General features: G+C 41.1%; 1 protein-coding gene across 2 annotated transcripts in view; it reads left to right on the top strand.

Annotated features, from left to right (window-relative positions):
• CTNND2 (catenin delta 2) overlaps window positions 1–21,428 on the top strand; it is a 918,117-nt gene that overhangs the window by 869,118 nt on the left and 27,571 nt on the right. For both annotated transcript variants that reach the window (XM_055308537.1, XM_055308538.1), the window contains one exon: window positions 5,593–5,677. In XM_055308537.1, coding sequence (XP_055164512.1) covers window positions 5,593–5,677 — 85 coding nt within the window. The remainder of the gene's footprint in view (window positions 1–5,592; window positions 5,678–21,428) is intronic.

Genomic DNA, 21,428 nt, shown 5'->3' on the forward strand with positions numbered 1-21,428 from the left:
GATAGACTTGACAATCCAGCATGGACACACTAGTGTATTCCTTCAACACAGAATAAGCAACCAGCTTAATCTGAGTGTGTGAAGGTGTTTTGTGGCTGCTCTTCTTTGTGATTGCAGGTCCAAGTGTTGATGACAGATCCACATCCTTCTGCCCTTTGCCTCTTCAGCTGTGCATAGAGAGTCATGCAGGGAGAGTAGAGGAGCAAATGGAATGGGGGAATCAGAGAAAACTCAGTGCTGACCCACCAGCCTCTCATGTTAACTCTACAATTTGACAAATTATTTAATTCAACAAGTCACAAGTCACTGTGCCTAGGCTTTCCAGTCTAAAACAGGAAGAGGCTGTCATAATACCCTAGAAAAAATGATAATCAAGTCTTAAAGGATGAATAGAAATTTTCCAGGCAGAGAGAATGATGGTGAGAAAGGACTTTTATGCAAGTGGAATAAAGAAAGATAGGCCCTGTGTCCAAGCAACTGCACTGCCAAGAATGGAAATGCCCCCAGTTTGATTTAAGAATCAATGGTATCTTACCGCATGTAACCAAAACATATCTTTAGCAGCCAGAGCGTCTTTATATCAGCAAGCTGTCAATATTACAGAAGCATTCACAGACCTTAATTAAATTTTGCCTCCTGGAAATCCCTTAATGTAATCAATGAGATTAAGAGGGAAACCTTTTGTTATCAGAGGTCTACTTCTTGACTTTTCATTCCCTGTCTCCCCCATTTCTTTACATCTAAACGCCAAATAATTTTTCTTCCGCTGTTAAAAGCAGTGAGGGATATACTTTGGGACTTTTTGGAAATTCATTATTTTATTTGATTCAAGATATTACCATTGTATTATAAAAGAAGTCTCAGGTTTCTATTTAAGCACCCTGAGACTTCCAAATAGGTTCAATCAACAATTTAGTATTGAGATACTAAATTTATTAGTATTTGAATACTTTTCTAATATCAAGTAGAGAAGCACCATTGGACTCATGTAATAATGGTGCAAGATAGATGGTTGGTTTGAATTATACCTTATTATATTAGAATTAAGATAAATTGCTGTTCTACGTGGTTTTCTTTTTCATATAGCTTCAGTAGAACTTTGGAATCTCTAATTGGAATGCTTACCTGTTTTGAGCATTAAGAGCTTAATATGTGAGAGCTTTTTTTTAAGCAAATACACACACACAATGAAACTATTGTCCACAAACACTCTGATATATTTGTACATATTCATAAGACATTCAAAAATTATTCTCTTTGAATTATAAGACTAGAGAGTTTGAGGGGTGGTCTGGTCTTCCACCTGTGTAAGGATCAGTAAACATCACTTACATGGGCCTTCAAGAGAAGAGATGCTTTTATCAGTTTTATGGTCAAAGAAAATTACTTGGTGAAACTAATTTAAAAATTATTTGAGGAAACCATCCATGAAAGAGTATATATCCACATTTCCAATCTAGAAAATGGTCCTGTTGGGTCTTGTCCAATCTGGATTATCGTTAATGGGAAGTTTCTTTCACAATGGATGATCTCATAACTGCCCTTTTACTTGACTGGAAGTTTCTTTATGGAATAGTGATGTGTTTCATCTCATTGTTTCTTGATCTTTATTTTCCAGTAAATAGTGGAGATTTAAACCAGGTTTAATGAGAAGTGTTGCACTGGGTGGGGTGGGGCATCTTCCCTGTTTTCCTGCATATTTTGTCCATTCTTTCATGTGGCTTACCTCTTTTTTTAAAGATTTATGTATTATTTTAGAGAAGGAGAGAGAGCAGGGGGAGAAGCAGAGAGTGAGGGAGAGAATCCCAAGCAGACTCCACACTCAGCACAGAGCCCAACGTGGGACTCAATCCCACAACCCTGAAATCATGACCTGAGCCAAAATCCAGAGTCAGCACTCAACAGGCTGCACCACCCAGGCTCCCCTTACCTCTTGCTTATATAATGACTAATTTGGGGATCAAAATCATGTTTGTATAACTTTAGATTTTCGTTGCTGCTTCTCAACACCCTTAAAAAGAATCCAGAATTGCTCTGAATCTTAACACTAAACTCATCATTTCACTCAATTCTGTTATGACATGAGGCACTGAGATTCCCAAGGCCTTCTGGACACATTTCAACAAAAAAGAAATTCTGTATTGAAGAGAGAGTTTTTGAAATCGGGAATTAGTTAATAATTGAAAAAGGGAAGGATAGCAGTTTACTCTAGCTAATATATAAAATCTTTGCAAATCTGTCCTCCCTGAAATGCCCTTAAAAAATTATTACCAGAAATAAGTTTAATTAAAACCTGATTTTTAAAATTTCAGATAGCATGATAAAACACAGGTGGAAGCCTTTCTGTGATTCCTCATTTTTATGCATTTATGTATTTCATTCCTAAATATACACAAATTTAAATATGCCAAGCAATTAACAAGTCAGACTGGTGAGTTGCCAATCACAGTGTGTTTGAACTGTACAACTCATTGTATTTTGCAAATACAACCACCAGGACTGGAGTTCCAAGGTCCTACAGATTGGAATAGCTATGCTGAACACCTGCAACAAATTGTACCAACTGACATCCTCGGTCACCCCTGATTCCACAACTTTGGTAAAGATCAGACATTGTGTAACCAATTGTGACTCTTACAGGAGTCTTATACTTACTACTTTCAAGTCTTGATAAATTATTCTTTTCACATCATTTTAAACACAGTTATGAAATTCTATCACGTTCTTTTCAAAAGCACATTTTTTTCTGATTTTAACAATTATATAGGAAATAGTGTGTTGAATATTTTGTCATAAGACAGAAAAGCTGTTAACAGTCTCAACTGTTACTTGTCAGTAAGAACTGTATGTTGTGGCTTAGGCTATAGTCCCTTGTCACATTAGAAACAATTGTTCAAGTCCTTCAATTGATAGTTACAGCTTTTCAAGTAGAAGTTGCTATGGTACCAGTCCAAGTGATGGATCAAAATCAAAGTCTAAAAAGAGCAATGTTTCGTTGACATTCACATGTTATTATGACACTGTAATATATTGGCGTTTTAATTGAGAGGTTAAAATCTGCTATGTATTACACATTCATAGTCTTTTTTTTATTTTGTAATTAAGCAAGTAGTAGAAACAAAAAATTACAGTTTCCAAGTATTTCCATACTAAATATGTCTCAACCGCCTTACCACTACCTGAATATTCACCTATGATCATCAGAGTTGCTTGACTATTGCCATGGACAAATACCTAGCTAACAATGATAAAATACAGGAAAACATAACACTTAACCTTTGTTCAGCATTGATTGTATAAGATTAACATGTACTTGTGGCTGCATCCATAAAAAGATCTAAAATTCTCTGTCTTTAAATCAAAGGAATTTAATATTGCATTTAGAGCATGACACTAGCATAAATTATTCAATCATTTAGGGATCATCCATTTTAATAAAGAAAAATACATGTGTTACTTAAATATAGTTGATCTTTCATAGAGAAAAAAATGAGGAATTTATAAGAACTTTACTTTTTTTTCCTTTAAAAATACATAATATAACACAGTATTTTCAAAGACAGAGTTGAATTCCATCTCAGCAATAAAAATAGTAAGAATGGTTGTTACTGTTACCAGTAAGCAAATGGATGAAGGAACTTTAAACTTACTTGGTCTAAATTGCAAACTTGTAGACTCAGGAATGTAGCAGACATGTAATTGGCCATGTATTAACATCCCATAATTCCATTACAACATGCATGTCCTCACAACAATCCACTTACTCTGGCTCTCAAATCCAACCTCAACCTCATCCCATCTCACCATCTGCTCACTTTCTATTTCAGAAGCCATTTTATATCAGATATGTTTGGTCTCAATTCAGATTTTCTCTTCTGGGAGTCTTTGGGCTGCTGTACCACTGGTCAGCTTCAGGAGTGGACTTCACTTTGGAGTTTTCATGAATGGTTATGTTCCGCCCGACTCCAGGAATCATCACACACATAGACCAGGAGTCACGAATCTATGGCCCAGGGACCAAATCCCACCCATCTCCTGTCTTTGTAAATAACATTTGATTGGAACACAGCCACATCCACTCGCTGATGTATTATTTATGATGCCTCTCATGCTACACACAGTTGCAGAGCTGAGTAGCTGTGATTGAGACCATATGGCCCCCCAAAGTAGAGACTGTTTATTATCTAACCCTTTAGAAAAAACCATGCAGCCCCTGAGACAACCACAGTGTCACTGAAACACTAGAGTTGTGTAGCCACTTGTAGAACCAGCCATTAGAATAAATAATCTACAGGTAATTAATAGTTTCCCTCACCACTGGCCAAAAATAACCTCCAAGAAATTGATCCAATCAAATCAACACTAATTTATTGACCTCATTTCTTTTGAGACACAGATAGGCACTGACCCAAAAGTCAAAATATTTAACTATTGTTGCATAGCAATTTTAAAGCCATGACACAAGAAAATGGTAGGAACCACAAGTCGGAAGATTTATGTGATTTTAGTTTCTCACTGTGGTCCACAGGAAAGAAATTTAATTGTATGCAGGGCTTTATTTATAGATACTTATGCATTTCTCTATACAAATGTAAGAGTATGTGCACACATCTTCCTCTGCTGCCAATCTTCTGGGTGTGACCCCAGCAAATGGAGACCAACTCCCCGTCATCATGCAAGCACATAGAGCCAACATTGTATATTCCCTCCTGCATCAGTTGAGAAAATGAATATTTCTTTTCTTCTTACTACACAGGTGTTACACAATACTGCCATGAAAACTCCTGAATCTGGCCCTTACTGATCACTATATTTCTCTTCTTTCTTTTCTTCTTCTTCTTTTTGGATACGTTTTGAGTTCAATTTGCCAACATATAGCATAACACCTAGTGCTCATCCTGTCAAGTGTCCCCCTCAGTGCCCATCACCCAGTCACCCCATCCCCCCACCCACCTCCCCTTCCACCACCCCTTGTTCATTTCCCAGAGTTAGGAGTCTCTCATGTTCTGTCTCCCTCACTGATTTTTTCCATTTATTTTTTCTCCTTTCCCCTCTATTCCCTTTCACTATTTTTTTATTCCCCAAATGAATGAGACCATATAATGTTTGTCCTTCTCCGATTGACTTACTTCACTCAGCATAATACCTTCCAGTTCATCGAAAGATGAACAGATAAAGAAGATGTGGTCTATATATACAATGGAATATTACTCAGTCATTAGAAATGACAAATACCCACCATTTTCTTCAATGTGGATGGAACAGGAGGGTGTTTCTCTTCTTTCTATTCCATGTTGTAGCCAAACACTAAGTCTGCATTCAGACTCAAGGCTCTGCTCTTCCTTTTGCATTTTGAAAATTCTTTGCCAAATTGAATGCATTCCTGTCTCTTGCTTTCATGGGTGCGTTGATGAGAGTAAAGGTGGAGGCCAGTAGATTGTCCCCTCACACTCCACAGGCTGAGAGAAAAGAAAGAGCCAGAGGTCATAAGGATGTTTATTCCTGTAAATGCTATGTCCTGATGAGTCAATGCCACTCTGAAGCCCAGCTACCCCACTCACCACCTTATGTATCTTGTGTTTTCTTTATCAGACACTCTCCAAAAGTGGTCAAGGCCGCATCTCAGGTCCTAAACAGCATGTGGCAGTACAGAGATCTGAGAAGTCTCTACAAAAAGGTAAGTTCTGCTTTACCTTCTTGGTTCATGGTTCACACAGGCCCTGAACCCAAAGACCCATTATTTGGTCATAACAGGGTGCATCATAGATATGGAAAGTACTTTCCCAACAATCTGAGTAATTGAAACACAACTAAAGCAAGACAGTCAATGAAGAAGCAGAAGAGAAGGTCACCTAGTGTCCCAAACATACACAAAGATCCATGAATCTTCTGGATTGGATAGACCCATATTCATAGGGCCTTACCCCATATTGTCTTACAGAAAAGAAAATGAGCTTGTTTTCCTGAGTTTCCATATCATACAATGGACTAAAAATTAATAAACTGAGGGATTTCACAAAAAAAAAAACAGTAGGTATAGATAGGCATTAACAATAAAGGTGGAGAGAAGAAAAACTATATACATATAAAAAACAATTCAGGAAGCCAAGAAGTATCACAGCCCAAGAACAACGAGGAGAAGACCCAACAGCCTGCCCTATGTGCCTAGCCCTGACCCTCACTTAGTCACTGTTCGGAGGATGATGGCTGCCCATCAGGAGGAAGGAGCCGGGCATTTGTCAGGTACACTCTCAGGAGGCAGGAGGGTGTTTACAGCCTACATTCCACATAGGTGTTCATTCCCAAAATGGTTTAAAAATAAAATCATCAGAGGAAAATGTCACATCTAGATACTTTGATTCTATACCTCATTTCCAAGTGATGCTAAATAAAGGCTGTTTAACTTTTCCTTTTTGGTTAGAAGGGGAGAATTTTTTAACAATGTATCTCAGAAGTTGTTTTTATTGTTATTGGACCAGCAAATGTGGATAGTTTAAATGATGATCCCTCGATGGATGGGAGGGAACAGGTAGGCATAAAGCGTGTCACTAGTCCATGGGGAGCACAGCGTAGGCTTTGGTGTTGGTAGGGATTCAGAAAGTCTAAGCAGGACTAGGGGTGCAGGCCTGGGCTTCCTCACCAACTGCCCAGAGGACCTCCTTGCAGCTTCCTGGCCACCTGCATGGAGGGGGAGAGGGAGCCAAAGTCATTGTTGTCATCACCCCAGCCTGCCAGTCTTAGGTTGGGCATGAGGGGCCGCAGCAAGAGGTTCACATCACAAAGAGCAAGACCCATCTTGCCAGAGGGAAAAATCTGTCTTTTTTCTAAGCTGGTCGGGAAAATTAAATATTTAATAACTGGTTCTACTAAGTTATAGTCTGTTTCTAGACTTCCCCCTAGGCCTTTCTCTTTCCTTTATGCTCTCATTACTTTGCACTTTGAGTTTACAGAGTTTAGCCTATATATTTCTCTTTCAAGATTTTCCTATTTGCTAAGAGCGAGTATGTTAAAGTTGAAACAGAGATGGCAAAATACAGTGTTCAGGGCATGTTGTAAATGGATTATATTCTTCTCTAAATATTTTGCATGTTAGGATAAACCCTTCTCTCAAATGTTTTGAGTTACATTTTGTTTTGCTTGAAATTCACATCTCAGCATCCCTACTTATTTCCTTCATGGACCCCTCCAGGAGCCAAATGAATTCTCTCCCAGGGCAGGATCCTTTGGCTCCACAGGCAGCTGGACATGAAGAACACTCTATAAATTAGAAGGGAGCTGGTCGTTCTGAATCAGTGGCTCCAGAAGCTCGATGAAATATTACCGCCTCAAATAAACTCCACATTCCCTTGGATCCCGAACATCTCTTTGCTGAAATACACCTTCCCCTGCATATATGCATTGAAGGGAAACTGCTTTTAGAGACTCTACAAGTTATTTGTTGAATGGTAGTATGAGTTTTCCATCTTCATTTTTTTCTAAGTTGGTAGTAGAGTTCAGAAAGTGTAATTGTCTTTTTGTTTTCATGACGGAAAAAAATGTGTTGACAGGAATTTAATGGAGCCAAAAATCAAGAGCTAAAGATGGTTTAAAATGTGTTTCATGTAAGGACATTCAAGGAGGATGAGCTGGAGAAACCGATGCTGATGTTTTCAATTGGCCCCTGGTGATGTTTTTAGTTGACCCATGATTTAAAAAGGTTGAGAAAGAGCCATTCTTAATAATTTCCAAATTATGCAGTTGCAAATTAAATGAGGACCTTTATGCTCAATATCATAATAGCAAAGCTCAAAATTCACAAAGGCTTTTCTTACTGAAAAATCCTTTGGTGACAAGACCAAATTCATTCATCCTTATGTATTGTTTTTAATCAGTGAGGGAATAGATTTCCTTTCTGTTCTTCCACGACAATTTACATATCATTGAAAAAGTGTCTGATCCATATCGTTTAATTATCCATGCTTCAAATCTGTTTATTAAACATCTATTATAGGCTTAAAGAAAGAAGAATTTCAGAGAAAACATAAGACACAGGAAGCAGCTAGGGACTCCTGGGTGGCTCAGTCGGTGAAGCATCTGCCTTCCACACAGGTCATGACACAGGTCATGATCTCAGGGTCCTGGGATGGAGTCCTGCATCGGGGTCCCTGCTCAGCGGGGAGATTGTGGCTTCCTCTCCCTCTCCCTCTGTGCTCACCCTCCTCTCTCTCTCCTTCTCTCTCTCTCTTTGGAGAAATAAATAAATAAATAAATAAATAAATAAATAAATAAATAAATAAATAAAATATTTTTTAAAATATATGGGAAGCAGCTAATGTGGGTAAAAATGAAATATGAAATAATTACTGATAACTTCCTTAGTCTCAGAAAGATGTACTATAAATTTACTGAATGAATTAGGAGTGGGAAAATTATAGAGCAAAATCTCAAAAAATTCATGAAGTTTGCATAAATTAGGAGGTAAGACTTAAGGGCATTATGCATAGAGAAAAACATGAGTAGGGAGAGAGAAATTGAAATGAAAATGGCGTATCTGTGGGACGGAATTAAAGGTCCATCTGTCACTGGCTAATTTCCTCCCAGGACTCAGGCACAGAGGCCAGAATCTCATTTCATTAGCTCAATGACTTTATTTTACTTAGAGAGACACATTTAATAAATCAGAATATTCTTCCGGCTGGGTGTGTTGACCAATACAAAATTACATTTGATTCCTGAGACATGGTGAGCCAAAACATATTTGTGTTATCTGAACTTTCAACTTCAGTGACGCCTGGACTTCTGAATTTTTTTCCCCAGAAAAGAAAATAAATAATCACTGAAGAATATTCTCACATGCATCAGGCACCACCTTGTTATTTTTTTAACTAGTCCTTAATTTGGATAACTACAAATAGAACTTCAGAAATTATCAGTTGCATCATCCCAGAGACTGTTTTATAGAGGAAAAGACAACAACTCTTGGGTACAGATTTGATTTGGGGATGGAAAGAAAAGCTGGAGGTCAACAGTTCTTGACTTTTGGGAATATCTGTTCCTAAAGAAAATAAGGACACTGACATAATGGTATGCTTATGTCTGACCATGGGGAGAACCTTTGGGACAGCTGGTTTTGGAAGAAAGGAGACAACATTCCAGGGAAAGGGAAACATAGAATTACAAGATTACAGAAATCATTGATTACAGACCCTCATATAATGCCTTAATAGTCTGTACAACATTGCCCAGAACTGGTTACATTGGTTAGGATACAGACTATGCTGCTCTCACAGAAAGACTCAAAAATGTAGAAACTCAAACTAAGCAAGTATCTCCTTCCCCCTCATGGAACTGTACCTGATTAGACAGTGGGCCCAGGGCCAGCAGGGGATCCTGGGAAGCATCTTGTTGCTTTGTTTTGCCTTGTTGTCCTCATTTTTGTAGGCAAAGTTCCCTAGCTCATCCATCTCTTATTCCAGCCCACAAGAAGGAAGAGAGAGAGGGGAAGTCAGGGCAAGTGATGTCCTCATAAGCAATACTAGAAGTGCTGAGCTCCTGCTCACATCCCAAGACCAGGAACTCAGTTCCATGGCCACACCCAGCTGCAAGGCAGGATGGGAAAAGTGGGCCACCAGGGTCCTTGCTAAACTTTATGGCAGGAAGAAGGGAGTTCTTTTACTGAAGGAAGAAAGGCAGTATCAGCTCCACTAGTCATTTCCTTGTGTTCAGATACACTTAATATCAATTACATTCACCATCTAATGAGGCATATTATTCTATTTCAGGGTGGCTGTGGTTATTCAGAACTTCCTGCTTGCATTAAGTAAAAATCTCTTTATCAGCAACTTCTGCCTTTCAGTGCCATTTGGAAAAGTCTGATTTTTTCTTGTCTGTGATAGCCTTCTTGCATTTGAAGCTAACCATTCCATCTCCACAAGGTCATGCCCATTCAGGCCAGACATGCTCAGGTCTAATATATGAGCATTTCCACAACCTTCATCAGGACTCTCACCTTTCTCTACCTGCATGCAAGTTTGTCAGGATCCTTTCTGCAAAGTAGCACCCCAAGATGAGTATATTCCTCCAAGTTTAGTTAAAGCAGAAGAAAGAGAGTGAAACTATGCTTCCCCAGTTCCTGGCAGTCGAGTCTTAATAAGGCTTGAGAGCAAGTTGGTGCCTGGGAGGCTCATCCCCCTCTCTGGTAAAGTACAAGGAGCTTGGGACTTAGAATCAATGGCCAGAGGTTCAAGCTGCAGCATGACGAGGCAAGCTCCCTGAGACCTCCCTCCTTATCACGTAGGAACTGATAGCCCTGTGGCCTTCCTGCTGGTGGTGGGTAGACCTTTGCTCGCTGGGTCTCACTCTTGGTGCTTATGGATGTGCTGGGGTTGTCTTACATCCATTAGTGCTGAAACTTCAATAGCCATTACTAATGCGGGCTCTCCAGAACAGTGAGTAACCTCTTAAAATACTCTGTGGCAGCTCTCATACTCAGCAGAATGCTCTCTCTCAGCATCTGGACATGTGCTCAGAGCCCTAGGGATTCAGGAGGCCGGGGATTCCTTGGTGTCAAAGACCTTTCACATCCTTTCCTGGAGATGGTAGGCATGTCCCCATCAGTCTTATCCCTGTCCCTTGCTTTTCTCAGCCATGGAGTAAATGCCATGACACATGCCCAGTAGGATCACTGATTGTGCCCAATGGGACAGTCATCATCAAAGAGCTTTGTAAACTGGAAAGTCATATATTAACAGGAGCTCCTGCTATTAATTCTAAAACATTGTGCATGCCATTTGGTTGACAGACGCTCTCTGCCATCCTGTCCACAGGCAGCTGGATGTTTGGGTACAAGGGTTTTATTTTGTCATCATCATCACCATCATCATCATTACTCACTTCGACATTTTCACAGCTCTCTCCCCCCCTTCATTTCTCCACCCTTTCTCCCCACTGTCCCCTGGATAACTCTCTAGTCCCCCTGCTTGCACTTCAGGGATATGAGTAAACCAGATTACATAGGGCTTTACAGGAAGGCCATTAATGACAATGCAGTTTATCACTCTTTTAGAAGAGAATTGAATACTATTGTTTCATTTAGTGCTAATCTGTGTGTGTGCAGGTCAACTGTGCCAAAGACTAATGTTAGCAAGGGTCGTGGAGACATCTAGAACTGAGATAAGCAGACAGTAGTTCAGGCCCTGACTTAGTCAATGGCATGCCATGTTTCCCTGATAAGAGGCCCTGCTGTGATCCTGTATGTTTCTAGTCTGAAAATAATGTAGTAAAATTGCATCACTTGCAGAAATAGTCTTCTGGTGCCTCCTATGACATCACCATCCTTCTTGGACACGTCTTCCTGTTCACTCTCAAACGGTGATGTCCCCCAGGTTCTGTGTCTAGATCTGGCTTATCTGACATACAGTCTCTTCCTGGTGTCTGTGCCATACTCTTCCCTTGGCTTCAGTTACCACCCACTTGTAGGGCTCTCCCAAATCTGTTTCTCTATGTATCTGGCCACCTGCCAGAAAACCTGTCACATTTCCACAGCACCTCAGACAAAACCAGCTCTCAAACTGGCCTACTTTCCTGGGTTCAGCTCCTCTTCCTGTATCCTCCCTCACCTAAACCAGGAACCATCCCTTGCTCTCACCTTTCCTTCAGGTGTCTACATCCAACCCACCAGCAAGCCCCACACTTCTGCCTCCATCTACTTATTCTATGGTCATGGCCAGGAAGCTGGCTTCTTCCATCTGGATTATTGTCACAGACCCCTAACTGGGTGCTCCCCCTGCAGGCTACAGGCCATTCTCCAAACGGCAGGCAGGGGAATTTTCTCAAAAGCAAATTTGACTAAATGACTTTTGGGGACAATAACAACCAGCAGTTCCCTTTGCCTCAGGATGGAGTCCAGACATTGTAGTACAGTCCATGAGATCTTTCTGGAGCAGCTCATCCCCAGCCTTCTGCCTGCATTTAGCCACCAGCTGGACTCAACTTCTGTGTCCCCCACTCAATTTCCCTCCCTCTCCCCACACCCTCCAAAGCCTCTCCACAGTCTGTGCCCCACCACTACTGTACCCTGCACCCTACTTGCCCACCTAATCATCTTCATTTTTCCTACATTTTTTTATCACCTCCGCTGAAAATCATCTTTCTGACCTCTTCCCAAGGACTGCATTAAGGTCATTCCTTAGTAATCTAAAACAGTTGGAGGGGAGATTTGTTTAAATGAACAAAAAAGTTTTAATTCAAACTTAGAATTATTTTTAAGCATTATGAATAGTTCAAGCTTTCAGCTAAAAATGTTGGAGCAGAAAGTGCTATAATATTTAATATACAGATAATATTTTTTAGACTTTTATAGAAAACAATTTTCTTCCTTGGTTCAAATATTAATTGTGGGAGGATTTGAATTATGACCTTATATTACAACTCCTTTCTTTTTTTTTAAAGATTTTATTTATTTATTCATGAGATACAGAGAGAGAGAGGAGGCAGAGACACAGACAGAGGGAAAAGCAGGCTCCCCGCAGGGAGCCCGATGTGGGACTCGATCCCGGTACCCTGGGATCACAACCTAAGCCAAAGGCAGATCCTCAACCACTTAGCCACCCGGCCGTCCCTGCAAGTCATTTCTTAACAAAAATTGCAAGGAAACTTGCCTCCATCTCTAGTACAATTAAAATATTAACTCCTAATGGGCAAAATTCTGAATTACATGCAAAATGAGCAAATATCACCTGGAAGAGGCTGCTTTACTCTGTGCTAGAAAATAAGAATGAAGAAAATGAAATAAATCCTATCTCTCCCTCTGGCAAAAACAAAATAGATGGCTGAACTTTTAAAAATTGAAGTTCTTAGTTTACTTGAACTATTTTGATTACTCTGTTCTCCAAACTTCTAATTCCCCTCTTGGCTGCCAATGTCTAAAAGTTTTGACTGTAACACTCAGCTTAATGACATGGAAAATTGGAATTTATCTCATTCCTAGTCAGTAGAGATCATTGGTTTATTGGTCTTCATGAGGCGTTAGGTCCAAGACCAATTTGAACACAAAATTTAGTAACAGGATTTGGTTTTAAAATATATGTGGCTCGTTTTGCTCTCAAGTGTTATTTACTTAGCAGTCGCTTAAAACGTTAGCTTGTTTACCACTGGGACTCAGATTTGGATGAGACTTAGCACATTGTTTTTAGGCTTTGGATCCAAATCTTTCTTCACTTATAGTTAAATAGTACTATATAGGAGCTCCTGAGTGGCTCAGTGGTTGAGTGTCTGCCTTCGGCTCAGGGCATGATCCTGGGGTCCTGGGATCGAGTCCCACGTTGGGCTCCCTGTGTGGAGCCTGCTTCTGCCTCTGCCTGTGTCTCTGCCCCTTTCTCTGTCTTTCATGAATAAAAATAAAATCTTTAAAAATAAATTAATAAATAACTAAAGAATCCTATATTAACATTTAATCATTAAAAATGCAAATGAGAGTTTCGTATTTGCTCTCATGTTGGGGCAAAATAACCTCTTAATAAGAAATTCCAGCTAGCAAGCCTGAATGCTTTACTGACTGGAGGTGAATTCCCACCTTGGTTGTGGTTGGCGCCTCGGTCATGTTGCCAGCCATGTGGTTCCCTGCTACCTGCCATGACACATGTCTTGTGTGGGTCTTGTTCCTAGACCCCCAGCTCAGCACAGAAGGCCTTTGTTATCCTCCAGTGTCCGTCTGCACCTCCAGACCCACGTGCCAGTCCCTGGGTCTCAATGGGACTCAGCTGGTAAGGCTGCCCCATAAAGACTACCACAGAGGTTTCTGCGAAAAGCATCAGTAGCCACTTGGGGTCATGCCAGGCCATCCTGTTTGATGCCAGGGGACCCTCCTCAGGTAATTACTCAATGAGAAATCATGATCTTCAAGTACAGTGGACCTGCTCTGTCCTCTGAGGCAGAGACGTGTCCTGAGATGAAGCAGAGGTAGCAGGAAGGTTCAGGGCACCACAGCGAAAATGCCTCTGAGTATTGGTACTGAAAGAAGGAGCTCAGGAAGAAGGGGCTTATGTGTGTTCTCCCATTCCCCTGGACTTCCTGCTGAGAAAACATACTGGGCTCTTAAACCCTGTAAAGTTACCATGGAAAGGGATAGGGTGGTCCCTGTTGGCAAGTAGGGAGGTCACAATTTTTTCACTGTGTAGCTCATGGGACTGAGGCTTATTATTTTGCTCTAGAAACTCAAAGTGCTCCAGAGAGAACCAGCATCGACTCAACTCTTCCATGAGTGGATTAAAATCCTTGGCTCATAAATGCAGGAGTCAAATCAAAGCCAGATTAAATGTCAGAATCAAACTCGTACTGATAATCTTCTGGGTTAGAAACCAGACTAATTCTTCTCCACTAATATTCATTGCCTAGTGTTTTTACAACTGTGCTCCTAAAGTGACCCCCACCCAAAACAACAGGATCTTTCACAATGAGCTGGTGTCTCAAAAAATTCCAAGCTGCTTGTGTTTGAGACCGAGTCAGGTCATGTTTCTCTGGATAGAGATATTGTATTCATTCTTGCCATTTGGATGAGAGAAACAAAACATAAAACTAATCTTTAAACATCCTTCCTTTTATTGTCAGGAAGATCGACTCTCAGGTTGTGCACACCATTCAGCCAGTGACTAATGAGCTTGGGTAGGAGTGGAGTCATGCCCTTCACGGCCTGTCTCACACAGGGCTCCCTCCTCTTACTGCTGCTATATTCATTTCACTGGGTCTTGCCACCACCGCACTCACAACACAAGAAATCAATAAGTAATTATGGATAGGTGAGGGATGCCTGCAGATTTCCTCCAATGTCCAAACCATAGAAGATGAGAGAGAGTGGACACGGCCCTCGTATTGTTTTTCACTGCTTTCGGAAGCCACTATGCACACAGGAACCTGCAGCCTTGATGCCTACAAACGGACGTTCTTGCTTTGCGAGTATCTAAGATGGTGATGGAAAAGCAGTAAATCCTCTGTAGACATAAACTACTGAATGTAGGGCTGTCATTTTATCAAGGAAATTGCTTGCCAGGAATTTATTAATCTTTCTACTGTGCTGGAAAATTCTTCACAAAGAGATGACTGGAAGGAAGAACGTAAGGACATTCGGACAGATTCTAAAACAACCCAAGTCCAGTGTCCTCAAGACTTATCATGGTAATTGGTCAGGTTCTTTCTTTTCTAAATCACTTGATGTCAAGTTGGGGTAAAAAACAAAAAGGCGGAGGTTAAATTCAGCCGTGATACTGTCTCCTCCATAAATCCAGGCATTTGCTTGTTGACGTTCATATCGACAAATAAGATCTTCTTTCATGAGGTCCCCTGACCTTTTGGAGACACTTCTCAGACACTCATCATATGATATCTGTCCAAAAACAAAGGCACAAATGGGAACAGAAGCAAAAATCAATTGTGCAGAAGTGGAAATCGATGCACATGGCACTTGCTAAACAAGAAGTGACTAAGTTATAGCTGTTCCTGGGATGGATCTCCACAGCGGGAAATCCTGCAGAGCAAGGCCCAAACTGAATGTTTCCTCTGTGCCTCCTCCCTTTCACAAGGCTTTCTCCATAACATTTTAAATCAAAACCTACAGAAATACCCTGGAGACCAAAGGCAGGGCAAAAGGATTGAATCAGGAGCTAGAAAACTTTGAAAGTTTAATGTAAGTCCACAATCATTCTTGTTTCTAACTCTAAGCAATTAACTGAAATTTATTCCCCCTTTTTCAGTGGATGCCAGTAGTTGGGACAGTGTTATGAGAGCCTTAATTGCTTGAGCAGGAAGGCTGTGGTCAGTTTCTTCCCCTCTTCCTCTCTCCCCCAACTTAGCTGTTCCTGTCCTGACCCTACTCACCCACCAGGCTCTGGGAGGGAAGGAGGAAGAGAAGAGAGCAGAGTCAAGCCTGCCCGGCGCTACTGTAGCCTGGCATTGGTCCCCTCTGCTTTCAGGAGATGTCCATGTTCTAGTTCCTTCTCTCATGGGAGCAGTGGTGTGGTTTGCTCAAAAGTCCCACCTCCCAACTGAGAACCCCTGGCCTGGACTTGGCCTCCTCCAGCTAACCATTCAGATTCAGATTTCTCCATCAGACTCAGGCTTCCCCTGCTCCACTGCACATAAGCCATGGTGGATGCAGATTTTGTGCCCCTGTAGCATAGGTAGTTTTGGAAGTCTGGTTTAAGAAGAAGAGTACACTTTGTGGATATACAGTTCTGTGCAGGCCTTGGAAGGGGTCCAGGCTGTGGATAGGTCTGAAACCTCAGCTATTTGAGCTCCATGGTAGGTCAGTCCACCCCTGCCACTGAGTCTGTGTGGCCTCTTCCAGTGGCACAGAAAATACCAGTCCCTGCAACCCCCACCTCTGGAGGGATGATCACGCTAAATAGGTAGTTCACTCTCCATGCTTCAGGAGAGGGGCCACCTCCAAGGAAGCTCTCCCCACTTGCAAGCTCTTCCACCCTCTAGTGACTTCTCAGCCTGATCTTGTAGAATCTGGAGATGAGACATGTGTTACTCCCACAGACTCTATTTTGTCTTTTGACTCACAAAGGAGCCTAACAGTCCTGGTTCAACGTCACACCTCCCAGATCAGGGATTCTAGCACCTTCTATCAGTATTCACTGTCTCTGTGCACTCTCCAGCGTCGGCCAGCACTCTGTCCACATTCCAAGCAGCTGGAAAGGAAAAGAGCTTAAATACTCCCAGGTCTTCATCACATGGCCAGATCTCCCTGCGGAGGAGCTAAGAATGAGCCTAACTGAAAAACAGAGTTGTTATTGCAGAGTGGAAAAATAAAAGGCCACCGCGATGCTTACGCCTACAATATTCACATGATGTGGGTACCAGCACCAATGGCCTTTGTGATACCAGTTTTTATTAAAAAACACATTCTTGAGAGATCCCCCAGTGCTTTCATTTAATTGAAAATGCTCCTACAGTAACTTTCAGTTGGCTTCAATTATGAAAACTGTCCCAAGTCCATGAGTGTCCTTAGTCCATGCAGAGAGACCAGTTCAGTGGGGAGTGAGGAAGAACTCTAAGTTTTCAGACTCTTTTTGTCACTTGAGCAGTAGCAGGTGCATTAGCAGCACCCCAGGGAAGAAGTGAGGAGGTCGCAGGATGGGGATACACCTCGGATGTTTCCTGTTGTTGTTCCTTTATCTGCTATAGTATAGGGCCCCTTGCAGGCTGTTCACAGTCCCCTGCGATAAGGCTAAAACATGCAGCATCAGAAATATAACTACACACCAATTGTTTTTTCCCTCTGTGCCAGTCTGTACTGTAACACCCTCCTTGTCTCTTCCTCCTTGTGTAATAACATATTATTCCTCTTGGAGCTATTTTCCTTTTTTTAAGTTTATTTTATTTAAATTCAATTATTAACATATAGTGTATTATTAGTTTCTGAGGCAGAGTTCAGTGATTCATCAGTTGCATATAACACCCAGTGCTCATCACATCATGTGCCCTCCTTAGTACCCATTCCCGGTTACCCCATCCCCCCCCACCTCCCCCTTCAGCGATCCTCTGCAACAGTGTGGATGGAACTAGAGGATATTATGCTGAGCGAAGTAAGTCTATCAGAGAAAGACAGTTTTGATACAGTTTCACTTGTATGTGGAGTTTAAGAAACAAAACAGGATCATTGGGGAAGTGAAGGAAACATAAAATAAGATGAAATCAGAGAGGGAGACAAACCATAAGAAACTCAACTACAGGAGACAAACTGGAGCCATCTTCCTAATCCTATTAGTTACTTCATTCATTCCATACATGTTTATTGAGCACCTACTCTACCCTAAGTGACATTTTAGGTACTGGGAATATAGAAGTGAATATCTACATATTGGATTAACTTTTCTACATACATATTGGCATTTTAACTATAATTTCTTGGTTGTTTTATTTTATGCTTCTTTCTTTGGTTCTATTCTAAAATATAAAAATGTTATGTATTTGGTTTTCTTACTCATTATCCAAGTCCTTTGTCAAGTCTTCTTTGAGTGAGAACCTTCTTATGTTGATTTTCCTCTTGTTTCTTCTGCCTCTCCGACCAGTCATTCCTCCTCTACAGGGACATGTTCTCTTTGTACTTCTGTCTTAAAATGAGAAATGTCCTCTCCTGACTATCCTCCTCCATTTCTGCCTTACACTTTCTGTCCTCACATTCCCCACGCTTCACAGCCACATTTCTGGGAAGTTTGGAGTTCTCACTTTCCATTTTATGTTTCAACCCCTGCAGTCTGACATGATGCCCATCCTCATGCCTCTGTTGAAATTGCTCCTAATTGCAGTATTTAACTAGTTCCATTGTCTATATTAATCAAGGAAGGCTTCCAGCTGTAATAAGCAGACCTAAACATCTAATGATCCAATGTGATAGAGGTTTATTTTCTGCTTATGCAACCATTCTGAACAGGTGTTCATGTGGGCAGATAAGCTCTTCTCTTTGTACATTGAGGAGCCTAGAGTCCCCCCACCTGCTATAAGGCCTGCCACCATACCTAGCAATGGCCCATCTCCATCCCCTCACCCTCCATGGGCTAGACCTCCATCACACGGTGGAGCTGCAAGGGAAGCTGGGACATGGGGTCTAGATGTATGTCCAGGAACAAAAGGAAATGGATTTGGAAGAGCAGTTAGCAGACCCAGCTACATCCTCCTCCTTATGTGATCTCCAGGCTTCTCTGCCACCACTCATTCCTGCCTGGTTTTCCTCTGACCTTGCAAGGCACTCCACCTCAGTCTTTTTTGCAGACTCCTGATCTTCCTTGAGGCATCTTTCCTTTTCACCCTGTACCTTCTATTGTAGATGATCTCATCTGCCCCCATGCCCTTAAAATACATTTGAATGCCAATGCATCCACATCTATTTCTCTATATGGTCTTCCCTTCCAAACTCAAAGTTTATACTACCATGTGACATCTCCACTCCAGTAGATCACAAGCTCTGACAGTGCAGACACCTGACAAGCAGCTCTCCAGATCTCTCCCAAATCTGTTGTTCTCCCATCATCACTCAGCTCAGCAAAAGCAGTTAATAGCACTTGCCCACTTGGTTGTTCTTTTCAGAAATCCACGAGGTATCCGAGTGTATACCTCTTTCCCCTATCTCCACTGTATTTTGCATTGAGTCCTGTGGAGTCTCTTTTCTAACTATCTCTCAAATTTAGCTACCTCTTCCGTCTTTACTTCCATCATCATCTGTCACAAGTCCTGGTCCAATCGCTGCCAGATTGGTTTTGTGGAACCTACCTTACCATCTTCAATCTATTTTTCATTAAACATTCCGAATACACTTTTATAAGCCCAAATCTAATCTTGTCAGCATCCTGATTAAATCTCTCCAGTAGCTTCCAGTATCTCTCTCACCCATTTCTCCAAGCTTACCACACACTAGATGGGCAGTTTCATTCTTCAGCGAGGAATGCCTTCTCCCCTTCCTCCCAAGACTGGGTATTTCCATCTCAGTTCACTTGCTCAAGGAAAGCTCCCTCTCTCCAACCCTCCAAGGCTGGTAAAGAGCCCTTATAATAACATACTTCTTCTTCATGGCTCTTCCTAGCACAGTGCCAGGTACTTATCCATGTTTATGAAATAAATTCAACAACATCACTACCCCAGAGTTGAAGCTTAACAGAGAACACATGCGATGACCTTGCTTCCAGGTCTGTAATTTGCAGAACTTTCAAGTAGGGTGGGAGGTAGAGACCTCAAGATTAGAACCTGGGGTGAGCTTTGAACTTATTGACCACTGATGAGTATATATATGTGAGATACTTGCCTTTTCACATGTCGGAATGGGGCATACTAGAATGAAACATTTGGATTTGTTAAATCTAAAGACTGGACTTTCTTCTATTCACCCCAAGTTTAACTTTGCTGGTACTAACGAACATGAAGGGCGTTGTTAAAAGATCGTCCACCTCAGGTCTTATTTTTAAGACCTCAGAAGTGACACCAGGGAAACAAAAGGACCAGAATGACCTTATTCCATTTCCTGAGCATTTTTTCTACATTCCATTGGTACCAACTAACAAGTGGTGGTTAACAGTGGTAGGCTTCTTTGACCAAATTACATACATTTCTTTCCAACTAGTTGAATCTTCCCAATGATATTGATTTGTTAGAATTAGGCGCATGGCACTAAATTGAATCTCTGAAACGGATTTACTTGGTGTTTGTTTTTAAAAGATGGGAAAGGTATCCCCCACCATCTGAAAGTAGAGTGGTCCCATGAAACCTCCTGTAGATAAAACAGGGCAAAGCAATGATCATTTCATAAAAGCCAAAACCCTTGCCAGAGTTCTTTCAGTTAATGAAAACAGGTACTAAGGTAGGAATCCCATAAGAGAATAGTGGCATAAAGTGAACTTTCGGATAGTGGGGAAAACCTGCATGACAGAAGATTCTTATCCGTATTTACTGTACCTTTAAGCATCCAAATCAATTTAATTAAATTCCATTAGGAGCACCAGAGCTGAGACAAACTAATATGAAAGCAACTGGTATGTCAAGAGGTATTTATTTCTGTATTAAACTGCAAATACTCCCTTTTGGCCCTTAAGATTTAGTTTCAATATTTAACTTTACTAGCTTTTGTTGTAGAATCGTTGAAAGAATTAGTTTTAATGAATCTTTAACAAACACTTTACCTTAAAAAGAGACGAAGCTTGATTTTATTACAGCAAAGGGAGCTAAGGTTTCACTGTCATGCAAACTCTGGCTTGGGCTTCAGCCACACAGACTCTGGATACTCTACTTTCATTTTTTTTTTCCTGTATAATACCTTTTATTGCAAGAAGAAGTGTGCATGCATAAGGATCACTAATTTGGACTCTCTTCTTTCTCTGCTTCATGTGTGATCATATTAATATGGTTTGCCCACTTAAAAATGCCTAGAAAACTGGCACAAATTTTGAGCAATCAAGCTTTTCAAAGGTGAGCTGTAATATCTTAGCTGGTTGCTTTTTGCAGGGGATGAAAACAAATCTTGTTTTGACTTTCGTCTGAAACGTAGGTCCATGATGAAGTCCTGATAGTGACTGTGAGTAACAAGCTGTAAGCGTTCTAGTTTGAAATAGTGGATGAGCTTGGGCTGCCGAAAGCCCGAAGGATTTCCACCACACTTCCCTTCTATCTCAAGTCACTCACAGCAAATTAGAATTGACAAACTTATGGACTGAGAGCCTTCAAGGACAGCTAACGCAAAAAACTTGTATTTGTTACTCCAGAATCAAATAGCCTCTGTGTGCCTACTGAGAAATCTTTGTCTAAAGGCTGAGAAAATCTCACCAGATTAAGGAGGTTCCAGGACTGTTTTCAAAAGGGAGGAAAAACACCAGTGACCATATATGTGCGGGGTAATGGTTGTCCTAGTAGATATTTTGGGTTCCAACTGAGATCTGTCTCAGTGCAAATCTCCATTTTCAAGG

This window comes from Nyctereutes procyonoides, unplaced genomic scaffold, assembly GCF_905146905.1.
Source record: "Nyctereutes procyonoides isolate TBG_1078 unplaced genomic scaffold, NYPRO_anot_genome, whole genome shotgun sequence".
NCBI classification, from domain to species: domain Eukaryota; kingdom Metazoa; phylum Chordata; class Mammalia; order Carnivora; family Canidae; genus Nyctereutes; species Nyctereutes procyonoides.